This window comes from Castor canadensis, chromosome 6 (assembly GCF_047511655.1).
Source record: "Castor canadensis chromosome 6, mCasCan1.hap1v2, whole genome shotgun sequence".
NCBI classification, from domain to species: Eukaryota; Metazoa; Chordata; class Mammalia; order Rodentia; family Castoridae; genus Castor; species Castor canadensis.
Genome location: NC_133391.1, coordinates 67,356,020 through 67,378,194, shown reverse-complemented (window position 1 = coordinate 67,378,194; position 22,175 = coordinate 67,356,020). Strand labels below are relative to the sequence as shown.

At 34.3% G+C, this 22,175-nt stretch overlaps 1 protein-coding gene across 2 annotated transcripts in view; it reads right to left on the bottom strand.

The window, feature by feature from the left end:
* Nucleotides 1-441: 441 nt before the first annotated feature.
* Nucleotides 442-22,175, bottom strand: part of Adamts19 (ADAM metallopeptidase with thrombospondin type 1 motif 19) — a 276,147-nt gene continuing 254,413 nt past the window's right edge. For both annotated transcript variants that reach the window (XM_074076627.1, XM_074076628.1), the window contains 4 exons: nucleotides 20,449-20,653; nucleotides 18,371-18,523; nucleotides 4,145-4,322; nucleotides 442-2,022 (listed from right to left, as the gene is read on the bottom strand). In XM_074076627.1, coding sequence (XP_073932728.1) covers nucleotides 1,871-2,022; nucleotides 4,145-4,322; nucleotides 18,371-18,523; nucleotides 20,449-20,653 — 688 coding nt within the window. In that variant the 3' untranslated portion in view covers nucleotides 442-1,870. The remainder of the gene's footprint in view (nucleotides 2,023-4,144; nucleotides 4,323-18,370; nucleotides 18,524-20,448; nucleotides 20,654-22,175) is intronic.

The following is a 22,175-nucleotide window of genomic DNA, read 5'->3' as shown; positions in this document are numbered from 1 at the left end:
AAGATTTAGTCTGCCACTAGCTGGGTGAAGATACTTTGGAGGTCTAAGACATGGCATAGACACTGAATACTTACCCAATATATGGTGCTACTTCTACTGAGATTCATAGATTCATAAATAAAGTATTGGAACTAGGAGCCTCTCCTCTTATTTCATTGTTTCCTTCTTCTGTTCACCTACTAACTTTCATAAGATGTGTGGATATTAGTTAAGTTTATATTTCAGTAATGAAGTTAAAAGATTTACCTAGTAAGGAACAATCTAGAAATAAGATTACTGCAATTTTAAAACAAATTTACTAAAATGAAACTGAAAATATTAATGAAGTGTCAAGTATTGTGAAAGTTTTAAGGTTTTACTCCATTTGTTATCTGTAAAATTCACCTGCTATATATTTAGGGTTGAAGACACAAGATGACTGGATTAGAGACAAAAGACTTTATTAGTCACAGCAACAACAGCGGGCAGAGAATCCACACTTTTCTTGCACTAGTTCTCTGAGCCCCAGTTCACACAGGATAACATGAAGAAATTCAGGTGATGTCTGCACATGCAAAGGGTTGCATTGTCCGAAAGGAACCTCAACTATAGGGAACCTGAAAATTTTCTAATGTGAAGTGAACATGCTTGCCCCTCATTCCATAGAGAGATACTACTCTATCTCCCGTGGTTGTTCACTGTATTATTTTTGAAAATCCTTCAGAAAAAAAGCAGACAGTCCCTTTTCTTGCCAAACATATGGAAATGTGAAAGCTTTATGAACTGTCCCTCAAAAGGAAGTTTCACATAATTTTATTGAAAAAAATCTAAGAAATCATGGGACTCATGTACAATATTTTCTCACAAGAAAAATTTTAAGCTGGCTTTTGAACGTTTCACAGAATTGCAAAACTTTTAGTTTTTAAAAGGAAAAACACAATGAAACTACCACAGCATTTTGGTATTTTTTTATTCCCAAGGAAAAGGCTGAAAAACATTTCATGATTTGTGAGTCTAAGCACTATACTCTTTCATAAATCTGCTGAAAAAGATGTAAGGAAATGGGTAAATCAATGTTGCCTTTGTTCAAAATATTTAAAAAGCTAAAATCTAATGACATGTTAAAATAATACACATTTTTGTAGGGTGTTACCATTTCTATAACAGTTTCTCTACACTATATCAACAGTGCAATGGTGATTCAGTGTAAATCATTACAGTGTTTCATTGTTACAATGCTTGTGTTCAAGTACGTGTTCGTGAACCTGATCAAAGTCTCGGTTTTGACTTTTCTTTTTCATTATTAAAATACAATTATAATTACAGTAGAATTTTTCCTATGGATTGTCTCTAAATCTGAACCAAATTCATAATACATTCTCCAAAAGCCTGTTCAATACTATGAGGTTTGTTATGTTTACACATCTCCTGCAGATTACAGAAAATAGGCTATTTTCTGCAGCAGGACCCCCCCAAAAAAAAGAAAAGAATCATTTTTTTTCTCCCTATATAACTAAACTACTTTGCTAAGGTAGTGTATGTACTGAATAACTCTATGGTATTGATGGAGAAAAAGTAGCACCTTAGAGACAGCCCTAACTTAAACAACAAAAATTTAAGGTTAATACTCTTTTCCTTTTTCTTCTAATTAGGTTACTGGATCCAACTTATTCATTCACATAAAATGATTTATGAAGCTTTATAGTATATCAAAATGTTTGCTTAATCAAGACAAACACCACATTAAATGTTTGGCAGGCAAAAAATAAATTAATTTGATTAAATTATATGGAATCTGATAATATTTGGTCTGAAAAACATGCTATGTGTGTGTGTTTATAAATAATGGAATAGCCAGGAGCTGTGAGCCAGCCAGCCAGCCTGTGAGAGGTCAACTCTTCTGCTGCAGCTTCTGGGCATAGAAATCCCTGCATGTCTCACAGCAGCGCTGATACCACCGCATATCCTGACACAGGTTCTTTTCACGGATCACTCGGCAGTACACCGGCCACTGATCTCCCAGGCACTTGAAAGTCAGAGCCGCTGTGAAAGAGAGCACAGTGAATTCATTGCATGCAGACATCATCTGTATCCTTGGGAGAAACAAGTTTCAACTATTTAAGTGGGGTTGTTTCAACTCATTTATATTACTGTCTGGAACTTAAAAGACAGATAGACACACATGTCCTGCAATAAGGGAGTGAGTCAATGAATAATAGTATTATTATGAGCAATAATAATAATGGGATAAACTTTTTAAGCTTACTAAAAATAGATTTCCCACATTTAAAGTGTAATATTTCTATGCTTCAATTTTATACCTTTTATTTAAGCTTCTTTTGGTTTTTGATAGAGAAGATTAAGAAGAAAAATGAATGTACTCAATATATTCACCTTTGTGGGAATGCAAATAATAGGTATTGCTATGAATGAAATTATAACAAAACAGCAAAATGAACAAATGGTCATATTTATTTCCTATCTTTATTATCCTACATAGTAGACACATGTAGGTGGAATATCTAGAGATAGTAACTTTAAGCTTTTGTAAAATCAAAGCTGATCGATACAAATAACTGAAATTTATAATAGTGTTTGAAATTGAAATTACATGACCAGAAATCTGATCATGTAAATTTGAAAAGTGTGTTCTACCATGTATAATGAAAGTCTTGCTGTAATTCTTACTTTTGCTACTATTCAAATTCAGTTCATTATTTTATTTTTATAGAACTTAGGTTTTCTAACCTTGGTGCATCTCTGTTTTAGGGTATACCTTCAAGGAATAATACAGAAAATGCAATTGTAACAGAAGTCTTCAGTTATTCCATTGTTTTTTTTTTTTTTTTCCAAATGATACTTTAAGGACTCCAAGTAATTACCAGAGAAGGGGCTTATGATGTTATTGAATACATAGACTTGAGACATCTGCTTTAGGATGGCCTAACTTTTTGTCTTAATTAGTCTTGTTCCACTTGAACTGATTATTTCTCAGAAATGTTAATTATTTGACTCAAAAAAGGAAGATTTTTGTATTTCCACGAGGAACCAAACTTTTTTATTTTAATAAATTTTATGCTTGGAAAAGTAATATGATAATTGAGCTCTTTGTATTTTGGCAATTATTCTGTATGATTCAAATTGTTCTCCCGGAGATTATATGCACAGGTTAAAAGTGAAGGTTCTAAACATAAATGAGCCCATTGACAGCCAGGTAGAACTTCTGTTAAAAGCCACCAATTGCCACAGAAATCAAGGCTCATCCACTCATTAGCATTAGTGTGTAAGCATACGCTGCATCTCCTTAGAACACATGTTCTACTTCTTGATGATAGATTAGATGAAATAAGAGGAATTAAAGATAAATATGAAAACATTTGAATATCAAAATATTACTGGTAATTTTAAATTTATTATTTCCTCAAAGATGAAAAAGCACCTCTTATTCAGTGATACAAATCTATGTACCCATTCTTTTTCTTTGATAATACTGGGGTTTGAACTCAGGATCTCACACTTGCTAGGCAGGCACTCTACCACTTGAGGCACTCCACCAACCCTTTTGTGTTGGGTAATTTTGAGATAGGGTCTCATGAACTATTTGCCCAGGCTAGCTTCAAACCTTAATCCTCCTAATCTCTGCCTCCTGAGTAGCTAGGATTACAGGTGTGAGCCACCAGCACCCGCTGTGCACTCATTCTTCTTGAAAGCCATTTTTTACTCTATATCATTCCAAAAGATAATTTGTATCCAGGATCACAAAGATGATATTAACCAGTGGGATCTAAGATAAGGCTACAACCTCACCTTTCCAGAAACATTAATTTAATTGATGATTCTGCCATGGACTGGTGTGAACCTAAACCTGGTTGCATCATTCAACTCTTTTTAAAGTGATTTTGAGTAATGTGACATTAGTGTTTCTTAGATCTGGATCTGAGTAGATATATTCAAGAATCAAAGCAGTTTAGTCTTCAGGATTTTTCTTTTAACTATCCACCTGGCCATTTGGAGAAACCATATTTTTAAGTAAATAGATCCAACTTAGTAAAAACAAAAGTAATCAATGTAGTCTCAAAACTCTCAGGATTTAAAGTGATATGCAAAATAGAAGGAGCTGTAGAATTTCTATGTTTTGAAAGCCATGCACTTTTTGTCTGCTTACCCAGTCGGGGGGATGTTATCGTATTTACATTAATCTTCTCATTGCAGGGTTGAAGGTGGCATGGCCTGTATGCTGCAGGTTTTTCTGAAGAAAAACATTCATTTCCATGTCTTCCTGTGATCTTATGCATGCACTGGATGACACGGGATTGCATTCCTTTACCACAGGTAATGGAGCACTAGGAGAGATATAAAGTTCACTAAGAGTTCTTTTTCTGTTTCCCTTTTCTGGAATGTGAGGCAATTTTTAATATAGTTCTTAAAATTATACAGGAGCAACAACATCCAGACTTGATGCAAAACATGAGTCAGAAACACCTACGCTCCTAACTTGGGCACAGTGCTGCTGAGAAACTCTAGTTGATCCACTGCAGAGCTTGGGGCATTTAAGGACGTAGGAAAATAAAGGATAAAGAAAGTTGGAGATTATGATTGGAAAGGAAAAAGATTGAAAGATACCAGTAATGTCTGGGCAGATCAGGTTTAATAACTGGTTTTCAATAAATGATTGATTCATTATTCTTTAACTTGGTCACTGATGTGCAAGATTTAGCATATGCTCAATTATGGAGCTAAATCCTTATTAAAGTTTTTTAAATCTACTCATCCCTTTCATTTGCTCTGGCCTTAAAATGTTTGTTAGCAATATTAAGATGATTTATCAAGCTGATGTGTTGTTGAAATAATGATTATTTCCTGGCAGATTACATGACATTCACTACAACACTAATGGAAATATTTGATAATCTGGATTTTGCTAACGAAATGCATTTTAATGGATTTATTACATTTCAGCTAAATGTAGTTTGTCTTCACTTGTGAGATCTTTACCAAAAAAGAACACAATTGATGTATAACAGTTTTTCATTAATGAAGCCTCTAGGTTCCATGCATATCACTGGATTTAGTTTGTAACACTAATAAAATGGTGCTAATTTGACTGAGAAAATACAATTATTTTATAATACAAAATTATATGTAAGACAAGAAATATGTTTGTTCTTCTGAAGATGACTGTTTGCTAGCCATATTATTTTCTACACAATAAAGATTTAGCCAGATTTTGCTAACAAGGTTTGTTGATACCCATGGAACTCTTTAAATAAAAGATCTTAGTGTATACAGTGTTCTAATTGAAAGTTGGTAATTGCTTTGTGATTATAACTTTTTAGATATGCAAACTTTTCCTCTCTGTATTTTACCAAGCCATTATTAGGACTACATTCTCTTTGCTGTCACTTCTCCTCTCATAATTAACACCTGCTCCATGTCTTCATATTTTCATTTGCCCAATGAGCATTCTGCAAAAGCCCTTATCACCCTCAAGTGTACTCTACTGTTATCAAATTTGTCTTTAGTCTCCTGCTTTCCAATGAATCCTTCAGATTAACTGAATATGTATTCTTTCATATTTATTTATACATAGACTCTCCTTGGACAAAAATCTTGGGTTTTTTTATTCACCATAGCCCAAAGATAAAGCCCAATATCTTTTTTGTTTTTTTTTCTTTTTGTGCTGGATAGGGGTACATTGAGGCATTTACAAGAGTTCTTACAGTATATTAGATGTATCATACTTGAACTCACCCCTTCCACTATTTTCCTTCATCCTCCTCTCCTCCCATTTCTGGAATAATTTCAACAGATATCATTTTTCCACTTACACACATGTGTACACAGTATTTGAACCATAGTTACCCCTCCTTCACCATTTCTACACCTCTTTCCCCCTCCCTCTGGTACCAACCTCCCCCTCACAGGACCTGTTCCACCCTTCTGTTCTCTGATTTTATATAAGAAAAGAAGAAGAAAAATGACATTTTTGGCTGTTTAAGATAACTACACAGACAGTTTTCTTGTGGCACTTCCAGCCTGATTTGGTTCATTTCCTGTATTTTTCTTCTTTCTACCTTTAGTCCCTTTCTTATGATGCCTTCAACTGGTTTAAAAATTGTATATTCATTCTTCCACTTGTTTTTTTTTTTTTTTGGTGGTACTGGGGTTTGAACTCAGGGTCTCATGCTTGCTAAGCAGGTGCTATACCACTTAAGTCACTCTGCCAGCCCATATATTCATTCTTATATAGACAGTACATCAACCATATTAACTTTCTTAACTTCCTTCTTTTACCCTCCCCCTCTTGTATGTGCTCTTTCTTCATAGAACTGCTCTATTTGTATTAGCTCTATATTCCACATATGAGAGAAAACATGTGACTTTTGGCCTTCTGCACATGAAAACCCATTATCTTTAAACTGGCATTCATTTACCCCTTTAACCTTTTCTACCTCTCCCCATTAAAAATTATTTGCTCTACTATAAATTCAGCATGTCCATTTCATTTCGAGCCCCACTTCTGCAATTGTGATCATAGAATTCTCCTTTACATTATGCTATATTTCTTTTTAAAACACAATCTCAAGTCCACCTCCTCCATGAAGGCTTCCATATTATCATGACTACTTATGCCATTTGTGTGTTATTTATAATTTAAACTGCATGCCAATATGCTGAGGGTACATTTCAGAAAAATTCTAAAAAGTTGATTTTAAGGTATGGGATTTCTAAGTTAATAAACTCCCAGGGGATCTGGGAGTCTGCATTTAAATGTTATCACTTTTGAGCAACTTTCAAGTAGTAAAGCTGCATATGAGTAAAGATTCTCATCAACTCACTGTTCATGGTGCCACCTAACAGTAGTAATTATAGTTCTGTCAAATAATGTCTCAAAATTATACTTTGCTATCGGGTATCTGAATACTCCATCATTTACTGATTTATTCAAATACTCATTGATTACCCATTATGTTCAGGATCCTATACAAAATAAACCAAATAGCAAAGATTATTTATAATTTGAATATGTCCTTTTGTTCAATAGGCTTTATTAATTATTGTATTAATACCACTTCATACAATAGATATAATTATGTAAGTGAAGATATTATGTTTCTTAGAAAAATATTTTCAATAAAATGTGAAATAGTTAAACTAAAATCATATAAGGGGTTAAGATTGTATGAAAAATAATGTTCTAGTACTTATTCTTAAAATTTCTGTAGATCTTGAAAGCAATCACAGAATCTTTAGAATAGATTAATTTATTCTTGTGAGTTATTTCATATTTCAAAGAGGCCCAGGAATTAGTCACAGGTTATGCCTGATCATTTCAATTAATCTTATAAAACCAACTCCAAAGGACCTGAGCAAGTTGAAGTGACATATCAATTTTCTGGATTACCAAAAATAAAATAAAATAACTAAAGAAACATGATAATTTACAGTGTATAATACTAGCTGATACTGTCTGGTGTCTTTTATGAAAAACTGATAAATTAAAAAACATGTTGCAGTCCTTATGCAAGTTAAATTTTGTAAATATTTGAGAGGGGAGGACATAAGGACAGGAGGTGCAGGAGATGAATATGGTGGGAATATTATATACTCATGTATGAAAGTGGAAAGATGAGACCTGTAAACTACTGGAGCAAACCTGAGAATAAACACATTACCCAGGAAACAATGGGAGTTCTGTAAATCATTGAAGTAAAACAGTATCATTTCTGTTTTTGAAAACAATGGAATTAAGTTTATTATTAAATTAAATCTTTTAATACCTTTAAAATGTAAATTTCAGTATGATACTTTAAAATACAATTTGGTAAAAACTTTATTAAAAGAGTATGATAAGTGACCAGATATTTAAAAGGGAACAAATGGAATCCCAAGATACCTTATAAACTCACTTTTATTATAGAAAACAATACTAGATAATTGGATATTTTTTCAAATGACATCAGTGTGACTGAAAGCAGACAGACATTAAAAGAAAAGTCAAAATTATTCTGGCTTTGAAATTAGGAGACCTATCTTGTAATATTGCCTCTAGCAGCTAATAGCTGGGATTTATTTTTCATTTCTGTGAAGCAAGGCATTGCATAGCAACAGTTTCAGGTCGAAATTACTATGGAAGTAAATGCAAAAATGATACCTGTTGAAACTATTTCAAGAATTGGGAGAAGGGATGGGGGAGAGCAGTGCAGTGGGAGTTCAAGTATGATATATTTGATATATTATAAGAAGGTTATGGAAATATAGAGCTGAATTTCACTAAACTCAGATGTTTATATACATACATATATTATATATGTATGTATTTTTTTTAAATGACCAAGGATGGTCTAGTAATAGACACAGATCGGAATTCATGAGGAGTTGTTTTTACCAAATTAGAAAATAGTGCCAGCAGCGAGAGGAAAGGGTTTGCCAGTGTTGACAAAAAAAAAAAAAAAAAAAAAAAAAAAAACCAGGCTAAGATGCTAGAATGATTTGGCCATTTTTTTCTTGGTCTAAATGCAAACAAATGAAAGGAAAGAGAAATTGAGAGAAAATTGAAATGCTAGAACATTCCTACCAAATTCTTATCTTGTCATTATCACACAAAGAAAGGTGTGAAGTGAATTATGAATGGCTTTAAAGTCCATCTCTCACAGGCAATTGTGTGGAAACCTCTCTCGCCACAAAAGATAAAGGGGTCATTGGTGAGGCACTGCAGAAAAGTCAAACTGCAGCAAGAAACTGCATGTGAAATTTTACTTTTGACACAGTATTAATTATGGTACTAGGAGAAAGCTTTTCTAAGATCTTGATTTCAAGGCTTGTCAATAGTACAACTTGAATCTACTTTTATAAAGTACAAAAGATTCTTTGTGTCACTGAAAATTCATGAAATCATGTAATGATTTCCACAGTGACTCACTGTGCAACATTCCCACTATTGTGTCCCTGTCAAATTCACCATAGAATACTGTTATCTTCTAGTCCAAGAAGTAACCTGTGTACTTCTGGGCAAATTAATTTCACTTTGTGGCCATCTATAAATGGGATACTCAAAAATACCACTAAACTACTCTTCTGTTAAAGAGACAGTCATTCTTTTCAATGATCTCTGATTCTAGCTTTCCTTCTGAGCTGTCTGGATTCTGAGATCCACTAGATCTGCTGACATGATTACGTTTTACACTCCTGCCGTCCAGTAAGCAGTCAACCATTAGCCTAGTTTTCTTCATTTAACTTGCAGGAACAACTAGGCTTGAATTGGGACATTGAGTCTTCTAATTGTTCCATTGTAAAAATAAAGATTTCTTAATGCTTCTCAAAGTAAATATGAAAATAAGTATAAAATAAATACTGTCTTAAAATTAAAGAGTAGGATACAAGCTCTGACTCAGCACAAAAGAGCTCAAAGGAAAAAAAAAAGCAATACATATTTTGATCTAAGAATCAAACATTTCCTGAATCAGAAATTTTAGATTTTACTTTATATCATTTTGAAAATAATGAATTGAAATAATGACAAAATCTACTTATTGATACACTGTGGTTAGAGAAACATTCTATGTTTATCTGTTAAATTATGTTTTGGAAGTCATATGTGGTTTTATGGGGCTAAAAAGATTTCCACATCCAGTCATAGATATTGAGATTCTATGGTAAAATGCCAACCTTTAGAGCTACTGGCTAAATGTTACTTTCTGTGTTTCATTTTAGGACTTCATAACAGTCACCTGGCAATAGTTTGGTACTAGCTAGTTATTGTTGCTCTAAATATGTAGATTACTTAGATTTCTGGGATATCTGAGAGATAATAGTGTGAGCAAGTTTGTAGATTCATCAACTAGTTTGTTAGTGATTTTATGGAACTTTTAATCTGTGCATGTTAAACACAATCCTAAAGGAACTGCAAAATTTTACAAGCTATAAATCCTGTAAAATGTCATCTGAAAGATTTTACCATAAAGGCAGAAAAACCCAATAGTAAAAATATCAGTATAAGTATTTATTTAAAAGTTAGATTTAAAAAAAAGCAACCACACTGGTCTGTTATTTAAATTCCTTAAAAATGAAAAAAATTCCATGTATTTTGGAGTTAAAAATAATAATTCTCACACTTGGCCAGCACAGAGATTACCCGAGATTCCTTACTTCTCCACTGTGCCAAAGATATATATTTTGGAGAGAATGTGTATTCTCCAGGCCAACAGCTAAGGAAGGCTCTGTAATGCTTAACTCATTTCCAGCTGGCCTCTGTAAGAAATAGGAATTCCTAAATTAAGGGAAAACGGTCACTGGCGGAGCTCGCCTTTTTTTTCCCTTCTACTAATATAATGGACAATCTTACAGGATCTTATATAATGTTTAATGATAAGAACCAATCAGTAACAAGGTTAACAGAATTGACTTGGGTAATTTGTCTGAGAATAAATGGGTTATTCCAAAGTGGCTTAATAAGAGCAAAGTAGCATTCACAGTGGAGAGCGGCCTTCATAGGGAGCTAAGGGATGACTTCCACTGGAAATTATTAGCACAGCATTCCTATTCCTTTATATATATGTTTGGCAGTTCCATCTTTCAACTTTTTAATAAAGTGAGTGTGAAACAAGTATACTGAAGAACAAAAGCTAAGTTTGTTTTTAAGATTTTCTGTTTATTTTGGTCAGTGTTTCTTTTTAAAATAGTTCGTCTGCATTATTTAATACATGGGCATTTGGTATTGAATCCATTCCCAGAGGTCAGAAATTTGAGAGTGTTTTCTCTGAGTCTGTGTGTTTAATTAATTTTTTTTTGTTTTTTAGGTTCCAAAGTTCCAAATCCTATGGTGTCTTTAATGAAGGAATTGTGTGTGAGTGACAAAAACAAATAGATTGCTTATGAATGATTTAGAGAGAACTGAATATGTTGGGAAAAGGCTGTCAAAATGACTTTAAAATTTTATATCAAAGTCTACATCTATCAGTACAGAAATGGAAGAAAAGGAAGACAATTTGTATTATAAATTAATTAGTAAAATGCAGGCTCAGGCACAATTACTACTCTGCCAGAGTAAGCTCACAAATCACTGAGTTTTACAGAAATTTAAAAAAAAAGTACACACATTAAAACATTTCTATTTTACTTCAGTCATTCTAGCAAAACATTTCCTTACTACAGAAATCTTCGGGATGACAGTGATCAAATATCCTTTTCAAATAAATTCTTTCCAGTTCTAGTCCAACAGTTCTATGTCAAATATGGATCCAATCCTTTTGTGGTCATGGTGACAGACAGACATATTTGTTTTTTTAAGTTATTTTCTTTAGTTTTAATTAATAAAACCTTGATTTAAAACAGCACAAACAACACCATAAACTGCTGTTAGCTTGTTCCAACTTGAAATAAATCACACATTTGCCAGTTCACAGAGAAAAATTGCTAGATGAGCTTTGAGTTCATTCACTATTTCCCTCCTAGGGTGGATAACTGCTGTCTAATCCAGTCTACCAGATTCAACAAGGTGCAAAAGTAGATGGGTTATCTTCCTGAAAATGTAACCTAAAGAACCATTTTGCCTCAAATATTATGATAATCAAATAAGGGTGACTGGATGAAAAACAACAGCCATTCATTCAACAAAGATTTCTTACAAAAAGTACAATGATCTGGTTGTGGAGAGAGAATTATGAAAAGGGTAAAGGATTTCAGATATTCTTAAGGAAACAGCCACACTGTGGAAGACAATCAATAATTAACTGAGAGAAACATTGTAGTCAATAAGTGCCAAGGAACTCTGAAGCTATATTTACCAGGGTAGCCTTTTGAGAATTTAGGCAGGTGTCAGTCCATTCTTGAGGACACCTATAGATGACACTATAGATGGACGAAACATGTTCTATGCAAGGAGAACTCTACAAAAACATAGAGATTGCTGATGTAAAAACTGCACAGGCCTGAGCTTAGTAAAAACACTTCAGTTAATAAAAATGAGGAGACAATTCTGAATAGGTAGATCAGGTTAGAATCTAGGAATTCTATAGTATTAATACCAGATTATCTGAGAGTTTACATATGGTCAGTGGGAATTTTCTGGAAGTACCTAGGCTGCAAAAAGATTCTTTTGTGAATCAATGGATCTGAAAGAGAAGGAGTATAGGGGTACAGAAAGCACTACTCTAAATCTAGTAATAAAAATGGAGAAAGTGAAGTATTATTTGGGGAATAAATAGCAACTGAGGCAAAAAATAAGGTATGCCAAAGATAGCTTTTGGCCTGGGCAGCTGGAGAAATGGTACTGAAATTATTTTTAGAAAAGAGAATTTGTGATTGGGCTATGGTTTGAGGAAATAAAACAAGGTATTTAGGGTTAAATAGACAATATTTGAGCAGCCATTGGAATATCAATGGCATTCCTCTAGGGCAGCTGAAGTCTGAGCTGGGAATGAAGATGACTCCTAATTCAGTACACATCTCATAGAACTTTCTTGCAAATCCTTTCTTTTCTTATTTCTAATGATGTCCTTCCTGCCACACTGAATAACTCTTCTCAGCCCCCTTTGCTGGCAGCCACTCCTTCTCTGTCTGGCCTCTTATGGTGGGAGTTTGTCACACTGCATCTTCTCTTCTCACACTATACACCCTCACCAGGCACACTTAACACTTTGAAAATTTGACATCACCTACATGCTGATGTCTCAGAAATTTATATCTCCATTCTCCACTTCTCCACTGATGTGTCCATAAGACACCAGTCTTTATCTCTTTTATGGGTACATGAAGCAGTCCAAATTAGAACTCATATTCTTCACCTCAAGTTCAATCTTCCCTCAAGGTTTCTTGTCTTATGCTTACACAAGTTGGCCTTAACATCTTAACACTTTTATCTTTCTCACCTCCCCCTACAGGTAATCAACTCAATTCTGCTCATTTTAACTTCATAAACTTTTTCAAACCCAACCATTCTCCCCCTCCCATTGAAAATCCTACAAGATAAATATCATTTATGTCATTACTACTCATGACTGACTTGGATTCACTAAATTGTTTGAAAAGAAGATCCAGAATTCAAACCAGGGTTGCCTGAGTTCATACGCTGAGCAATCTCACCTCTTAGAGTTCCAAGTCCTCACCCTTCCCTAGAAAACCTTCAGTATTCTTGTAATACATCCTATATCCATGACACCCATCATTCTCCCTATTGCAGCCTGAAAAGATGTAAGGATTTAAAAGTAGGAGGTGTCTTTTTTTTCCAAATAGAAGCTGTTCAGGATACAAAATTAAGAATAATTCGTGGATATGGTAGAAGTACAGAACCCCTTTCCATCCATACAATTAAATCAAGCTATTTTTTGTACATAATTACAGAAAAAATTATATAAAAAGGACACATGCACATCTCCTTTTTTGACACTATATAACTCTTCTACATGTCATTCATTTATTTAATAGTAGGTTTCGAGAAATTTCTCTTCTTCATACTTATCTACAAATATTTAAGAAGCTACTGCATTCCACTGCATATATCATGATTTTAATATATAATGATTTATGTAATTATTAATGGACATATAGGTTGCTCCAAAATTTGTTGTTCTAATAAATGAAGTGGTGGGCCAATATTCAAATGTTTTAAATCTCAGCCCACAATCTTTGGTTTCTTTAATTGATTGGCCTGACAACAACTGCTTTCAGTGGGACAGTTTTGTGTTTGAATATGGGATATCTGCTCAATTTTCTTGCCTTTTGTGATTGTTTGTAATTATAAAAATTAGAGCTGGTGAAATGGGCTAAGTAATGAGTCTGCCTATCAGATGTGAGATCCTGATTTCAACCCCCAGTATGACCAAAAAAAGTTGCAAGCAGTTATTTTTTTCCAGATACCGACAGACTTATAGACATAATTAGAAAATAATTCTGAATAGACATGCTAACCAAGCTCAAGTACGGTTCTCCAGGATATAGATAATTTCAATTTTGTTTCAGTACACATTTTTATAGCAAGAAAATAGTACATCACCAGCCTCTGAAATTTGAGTAATCTAATGTGTTACGTGTTACATCTTCTGCAAAAGTGGTCTTTGGTAGAAAGAAAAAAGAAAAGGTGAAATACTATAATTTCCTCTCTGTAATTTACCAAATAGAATGCTAATGGATCTGAAAAGACCAATAGCAGAGAATATTTGCTTATTTTATTTAACATACTTCATACAAGAGACAGACTTCCCATAACTTAGTAAATGTAGGTCTAAAGATTTCTTAATATGAATTTAGTCATAAAACGATGACATTCAGGTCTTTAGTATGTAGCAATTTCAGTTAAGTGTCTACTTGACAGTGTGTTTTATTTATTTTAGTAGTTCTCATTTAATTCATTGCTCTTATTCTCTGGCTTCAGTTGATACTGATCATTTTCTATTTTTACATTCCACTAAGAGGTTTAATTTGGCTCTTTGCTATTAATTACTTCTTTAATTTTGAATGGGAAATCTTTCTAAGAAGTGATTGAGCTTTCCTTTCCTATGCTGAAACAACCTATATAATTTAATTGTACTAGAAGTAGGAAGCTTGGTCTTCTCTCACTTGCACTCTGAGAGTCCCTGCAAGCTGTTTTTAGTTCGGGTGGGGTTTATGCCAACACTGGGTCAGTCCAGAAATGTGGGAACCCATGGTGCTAAGTCCAAGTCTGACCAAGGGGCAGAGAAAAAAAATCTCTTTCTTTGGAAGAGATTTTTACTTAGTTAAAAAGCACTGGGCTATAGAGATGCATGATTCAGGTTATTTTATCTGGAACCTGAGCTTGTGGAGGAGCAGGTTCTTAGTATGCATGAGGCCTTGGGTTCAATCCCCAGAACCCTCCTCCCTTTCCTAAAGCATCATCTAGTTCTAAAGAACTTTCTATTTGTTTGTTTTATTTTCTTTTTGTCCTAGGGATCAAGTCCAGGGCCTTGAGCTGCTCTACCACTGAGCTACATCTCTGGCTTGCATTAGATCAAGGTTTGCTTCTTTAAGTTTCCTTCAAGGACTCACTGAGTTTTTCTTCAGGGAAAAGAAACCTCTGTGATGATTCATAAATTCATATCTGTGTGTGACAATCACCACTGTCAATGTTAATTTTCCACAAAAGACATAGAAGGCCATAAAACCTGAGTCTATACAGCCTTTTAAAATATTCAGAGCTTCATACTCTCATGCTCTGTTTCTCTAAGAATCCACTGTAAATAAAATAAGATGTTAATACATGTTTCTGGGAGACATGTGAAATGATGCAATCAAGCTACTTGTACTGATTGCTGGCCAATTGGGATAAAGGAAAGGCTAGAAATAAGCTAATAAATATTCTAGTTGATTTCCTAAACTTTTGAAAGTATATTAGTAAGGAATATTTTATGAAATTTTTGTTTCTTTGATCTTGCACTTATTTGTTGTTTAATTTGATAAGTATTTAACACAGAGACATTTTAAGGTTATAATGCTTGATTATGCAAAGCATATTTAAAAAAACAGCTGATATATTTCTCTTGGTTAATTTGTACATTCTATTTTTGAGCTTCTTTTAAAATTATTAGACTGTTAACTACTCAAGAATATGGATGTTTATTTTTCTACAGTTATTAAGGAGTTCTAGGATAATACATCAAGTGGATTTTAATAACATCAGTGATATGTGTGGTTAAGAAAATTATTTTTACTAGAAAGTCTTTCACAGTTATGAAAATAAGCTATAAAGCAGTTAATACATTTTATTCTTTCAGTTACAACATTGTTTCCAGAGAAGATGCAAAAAATTATCAGACATCATTTTGAGATTTATAACCACATGAAATCTGAAAATCTTCGCTATGAGTATGACCTCAAAGTGAACAGAATTCCCATCCATTAAAATGCAGCTTTTATAATTAAAAAACATTTATTTTCTTTTTTTCCCTCCCTCCCTTCTCTCCTCCCCAAACTATTCATTTTCCAGAATTTTCAAGCACATGATAGGTCTAAATTGTAGAGTATGAATTAAATATAAGAATAGATAAAGAATAAGCACTTGTAGTTCTAAGAAATTTTGTTTATCGTTAAAATTCAGTTGAATAAGAACAAACCGCTTGTGTATATTACATGAGCTAAGTAGAAATTTCCAAAAAGGGTGAAATTCTGCATAATAGGGAGATAAAACAACTCTTTTATTTGCTCTTCTTCTGTCCTCCAATAATGCAAACCAGAAGTACCAGAAGTTCAAATAAAGGCAGAAAGTTCAAATTCAGGTATAAGATAGGTTGTTTTATTAAACACAAGGAACTGTTATTTCTTACTTTTAATGTTCCGTACACAGACCAGCTTAAATGAGTAAATGTAGATTTACATTGCCAAGAAACACGTGGATCAGGCCTACTCTCCCAGGAAAGATCTTCAAACCAACACCACACCAAAATATAGTCAGAACTGAATATATAATTGTGTCAGTGGTTAACCTGGACCAGAGAACTGCAGCAATACTGTGCCTCCTATCTTTTTTGTTTATTTGTTTTTGTCAGCTTTCTAGTTCAATAACAACAACAACAAAAAACCATAAGCAATGTTCAACATAAGCTACTTTACATCTGCTTAGAAATCAGAAGGAACAGTTTTGTAACATAGCTTTCTCTCTTTCAGCTTACAGGGATCTTCTACTGTTTGTTGTTTAAGCAAAACTACCCAAAATATAAAGGCTAGAAGTCATGTAGGCTGATATAAATGCAGTGTACATTGTTTGAGGCAAAAGCCTGCATCTCAGCCTGCATCTTGTTGACATTACCTTGTCCCAATAGTGGTCAATGTCTCTTAGGCAGTGGAAAAAACTGAGGATAGATTTTTTCCTTAACTGACTCTCTGAGTGTTCCATTCATATTGTCAAGAGAGGAGTGGGATTTCAGTGTTGGACTTTATAGACAGTACATTAAATACTCCTGATTAAAGTTAACCCAAAGCTTAACAGTAGGTTCACTTAGGTGCATTGATAGTTCAAAAACTATGAGTAGAATCTGAGTAAAGCTGACAGATTAATGGACCTCAGAGGAGCATGAAACTCAGTCACAACTGCACACATCTTGTTGCTATTTCTGTGTCAGGGACCAACTGATAATAACAGAGCTATGTGTTTTCTCTGTCTTTGAATACTTTAATCACTGGAACCTAATAATCACAGCATTAGTCTTCTTCTCTGCAACTGTTTTGGGATGGTCTTCATCTTAACACGAACGTGGTATCTTAGAAGTATAGAAGGAGGAGTGAAACCAATAAAATTCATGTGTAGCCACTGGTTTTAATTTGTGCACACTGCTAGTTTGAATTTGTGATGCTGAAACCTCAAAGTAAAGAAGGAAAATGTCTTTAAGGGAAAAAGAGGACATATTGAGAGAGAGAAAACAACCAAGCCCCAACACAGTATATTTGAGACAAGGAGACTGATAAAGCTAAAAAGGCTTGGAATAAAGATGAATTATTTTTTGGAGCCATCCATTTTTTCCTCACAAAAACTACATTCTAGCTGGATAGAAGTATAGTAACACACACAAAAACAATTAAAAGCAATTCAATCTAAATATATTTGAGTTCCATATGTAATTTTTTCAAATTTAGCACAAAAAGTGAAATCTTGTTTTTTATTATCTCCCCAGTTAATTTTGTTTTTTAAAGTTTATGATTCCATGATAAATAGGAACATAATATCACAGCTAAATGTGCAATTATTTAACTGATACACACATTTCTGAAAATTAGCATTTTAGAGCTATTTTTACCCAGTGATGACCACAACTTTATCATAAAACATAGGACTTATTAATACTTCATAGAGTGGCTATGTTATGGATTTTCTGCAGCCCAAATTATATTTGAAGTTCTGCTTATGTAAATTTTTAGAAAGCATCACTATTATAATAAAATAAAACGTACTGTTCACATGCCAAATGAATTGTGTCCACTTGAGTTGATCAAAGGGCTTTAAGAATTCTGATCCTTTCCATTTGTACTGTATACAACTCAAAAAATTGGTGGGAAAAATACTTTTACCTATCAACATGTGAATTTCCGTTGCTTGAGTCTGGTGCTCCCTCCACTGATTATATTTGAATTGACTTATCTGATAGTATTCTATTAGATAAGCTTTATTCAAAAATATTCTGAGAACTGTAACAACAAAAATTAGCAACAAAACAGTAATAGCAGCTACTTTTTGAGCTTCCTCTATATCAAGTATATTTTACCTTATTGAATCTTTAACATAGTTTCCTAGAGCTAACGATCACTGAGAGTCAGAAAGGACTTAAACCTCCATACACCGTGACCTTTGTGTCTGCGCTCCATCCCATGTCGTGAGTGGACAGTACTGGAGACAGTGCTGACATCGTTGAACCTTCTGATTATGAACATACAAAGCAAGTCTCACCTTAGACCAGTCACCCATTCGCCACACATAGCATTTTGAATAATCCTCACAGTCCTCAGCCTCCCTGGGTCTGGTGGACAGGACACATTTCTTTCTTGGGTTCGTACACCTCACGGTCCGATGACGAACACCTTTGCCACATTTTACTGAACACTGGAACATAGTATTTAAAAGTTTGATTTGGTTGGTAATTAGGAGATATAGACTATAAACTAAGTCATGTTAAAGACTGGTTTCTAGACACCTCTCATAAGCCCATCGCCTGCACAAAAGCCAGATAAAAGAATAAAGGACAAGTTTAAGGGTAGCACCAGGCTATAATTGACTTTCGAGTACACTTACACTCTCTATTATGAAATATGCATAAAGTATCTGTCTTTCAAGGCAGGCTTCCGTGACTATCTGGACAGGGACATGGACATGTTTTATGGGGTGGGGAGGAGGGGGGAGGGGAGAGTGGTGACCGGAGCACAGAAGATAATGGCAAAACCTGGAAGTCCAATTTATAGTTTTGTTCACAGTAAGAAATGTGGTACACTTTTAGCAATGTCAGACTTTTTTCTTTTTGGCAGTACTAGGGTTTGATATGAGGGCCTTACACTTGTTAGTCAAGCAGTCTACCACTTGAGCCACTCTCCCAGCCCATACTTTCAGCAATGATATCACATAGGACTTGCTTCCTAACCCATTGCTCAGAGCCACAGTGAGAGGCAGAAGCTGAGCTCGCAGCCCTGCACACATTTAGAGGCTTTAGCAACAGTTGTGTTTCTGAAAAAATTTGCATGGAACTGATTACATTAAATCTTGGACAAATGCATAATTTTCTGAAAATTTATATTTTGCTTTTGAAAATTTTGAACTTTAAGTGGAGGACATATTGTGACTTGGTGTTCTAATATTTATGTTTTCATGTTTTGTAATTGAACTATCCCTGATTCATAAAATAAAATTTTAAATTAAATTAAAATGAGACTTTTTAATTGGCATATTGCACTGTTACCTATTATTTCTCCTAGCTGGTGCCAAAAAAACCATCTAGTAGACTATTTCTGACTTATTTCTTCCTCAAGAGCTTGCAAAAATGTTATGGTTGGGCTGGGGACAGGGAATTTTTTTTTTCTTTGATGCTCATGTGAATCTCCTCTCCAGATTGAACTGATTCAGTTCTATATAAAACCTGACATTTTCAAAAGTACATAAAACAAGTGAAAAGGAATGTATTAAGCATCAAGGTAAAACCTAGAAAAGTAAGAGAACAGAAAATTAGACTCTTTGTTAATGTGCTTTCTGTAAGTTGGGTTAAATTTAGAAACTGCGTTATCTAAGCCACTTTATGCTCATCTAAAAAAGAGCAGCTACTTATTTAAAAGAGCATTTTCTGTTATTTTTCTATCATAACTAATATTTTGAATTAAATACATGGATAATTTTGCTCACTGTGTGCATGTGTTTGTCTTTGCACAGGTGTGGGTATACGTGTGAGTGTGTCTGTGTAGGTTCATGCACCCACTTCAGAGCAGTTAGTGAATATAGGTAACGAGTGGCACATATTATTATGTATCATGTCAACAGAAAATGTATCACCTATATGTTGCAAACTGCAAGCTAGCAAAGGTGTGTGGCACAGTGATTTAGATAGCCCTGGTTCAAAACCCAACTCTACTACTTGGTAGGATTTGGGGTGAACTATTTAATTTCTCTGAGTACATTACCCTCACTTATAGAATTGTAAAACTGTTTAAGTTTTTTGCATTAGTGATTCCATATAAGCAATTTACTAAATATGAAATAAAAACACAATATTGCCTTATATAAAGTGATTGATAAGTGTTAATTTCCCTTCTTTCTCTTTTAATGTGTGCCTACTTGAGTACATTCACAGTATACACATGAATAAGCAAAATTCTAAAATGTATACAAAATGTGCTCTTGATTATATTATCACATTTCTAGATACAGAATATATATCTATAGTACTAAATATGAAGTGCAATGCAGAGAGATTCTGGACATAATAAAACATGATCCTGCTAAGAGGCAGAGAAAGAAATAGGCAAGAAGTAGGGTGTGTACTGCACCTCAGACCACACTCCTGCCTCCCACACGGTCATGCAATCCTGGCCCTCGCAGCGCTGGGCAGAGGCAGGCTTAGGACCTGTGCAGTCCCTCTCCCAGGCTCTAATCAGAGTTCCATTGCTCAGTTGTTGGGTACAGGCCACTTGTCTGCTCTGCATCCCTTTTCCACAAGTTCGTGAACACGTGGTCCATTCTGTCATCATCCACCTAAAAGTAAAACAAGATTCACTGGAAAGAAGTTAAAAGGTATCTACCCACCACATATCTGACATGTGAAGTTAACAGAAAGTTACACAATAACTTTGTGGCATTTTTTTTTTTACCAACATTATAATTTTCTCCAAGAAACCTATGTTTTCTGTTGTCTGGATGCTCCCTATTTCTTATCTCATGCCCTTGTTCTTATTAGACTCTTAAAGAGATTCTGTCTGTGTCATTCTATGTGCTGACTTTTCTGTTCATCATGCTACCATATTTAGGTACCTTTGAGCATAAACTTGCTAATATCCAGGAGTTATTCCTATTCTGAGTTTTAAGTGTTAACAATAACCATAAATGTAAGGTTCCACAGCTATCATGACCATTTACAAAAAGAGAAATTGAGGCATACAGTGGATGAGTGTTTTACTAAAGGGTGAGGACATATTCTTCCAGATAGAGTTGTAGACGTTTCTTTAGCCTAGCCATAGTCTAGCTCTAAAGTGATCATGGACATCAGAGTGACAAACTCAAGTCTGAACTCAACATGATCCCGTTTTTCAGATCAGCAGGACTCCAAAATTTTCTTCGATTTCATGGATCCATTCACTCAGCCAACATATACATATTTTAACAGATGAAGTTCATTTTATTCCAAACAATTATCATGGCACTAATATGTACCTATGTCACTTCTGCTTCTAAAGACTTGAGAGCTACCTGGAGAAGACTACTTTAAACATCTCCCCAAATTTATTTCAGGAAGAAACCAAGAGCTATGGCAGAAAAGTTTTTCCACTTCCCTCAAAACACCTTACTGTCGTCTTTTCACCCTTACTCTTGTGATGTGAGAACACAGCATGTCTACATGATGAGGTAAAGTGAGGTGAATGACTTTGCACTGTTACATAGCATTAAATTGCCATGCAAGGGTGACCTAAACACAAGGAAGCACTGTGTGTGGTACTGAGACAGTCCATCTGGTAACTGGGACAGTTATAAAGTGACTGCGAGGAAAACAGTGTTTATAACATGGACATAGGGTACGAAGAATAATTTGCATCCAAGCAGAATGGAATGGGTGCAGCAAGATTTTGTCACACTGCTCACAATGGCAAGTACCTTAAAACTTAAGAATTGTTTATTTTTGAAATTTTCCACTTAATATTTTTGGTCTGCAATTGACTGTGGGTGACTGAAACCACACAAAGTGACACCAAAGATAAGGGGAATTGCTACAGTATATGACATGCATGTTGCAGCAAATTTAAAAATAGCTTGTATGTCTATGATACATACATTTCTTCAGATTTGACTCCTAACTGGACTACAAGCTATACACTGAGATTGCTCCTTAAACACTTTATTTTCACCTTGTGCCTTTTGTTCATCCAGGTTCCTCTGCTTGGATTTTTTTTCTTTATTTTTTATTATCATATTATTTTTGTACTGGGAGTACATTGTGACATTTGCAAAAGTGTTTACAATATCTTAAATTTGTCCCTTCCATCATTCTCCTTTCTTACCCATC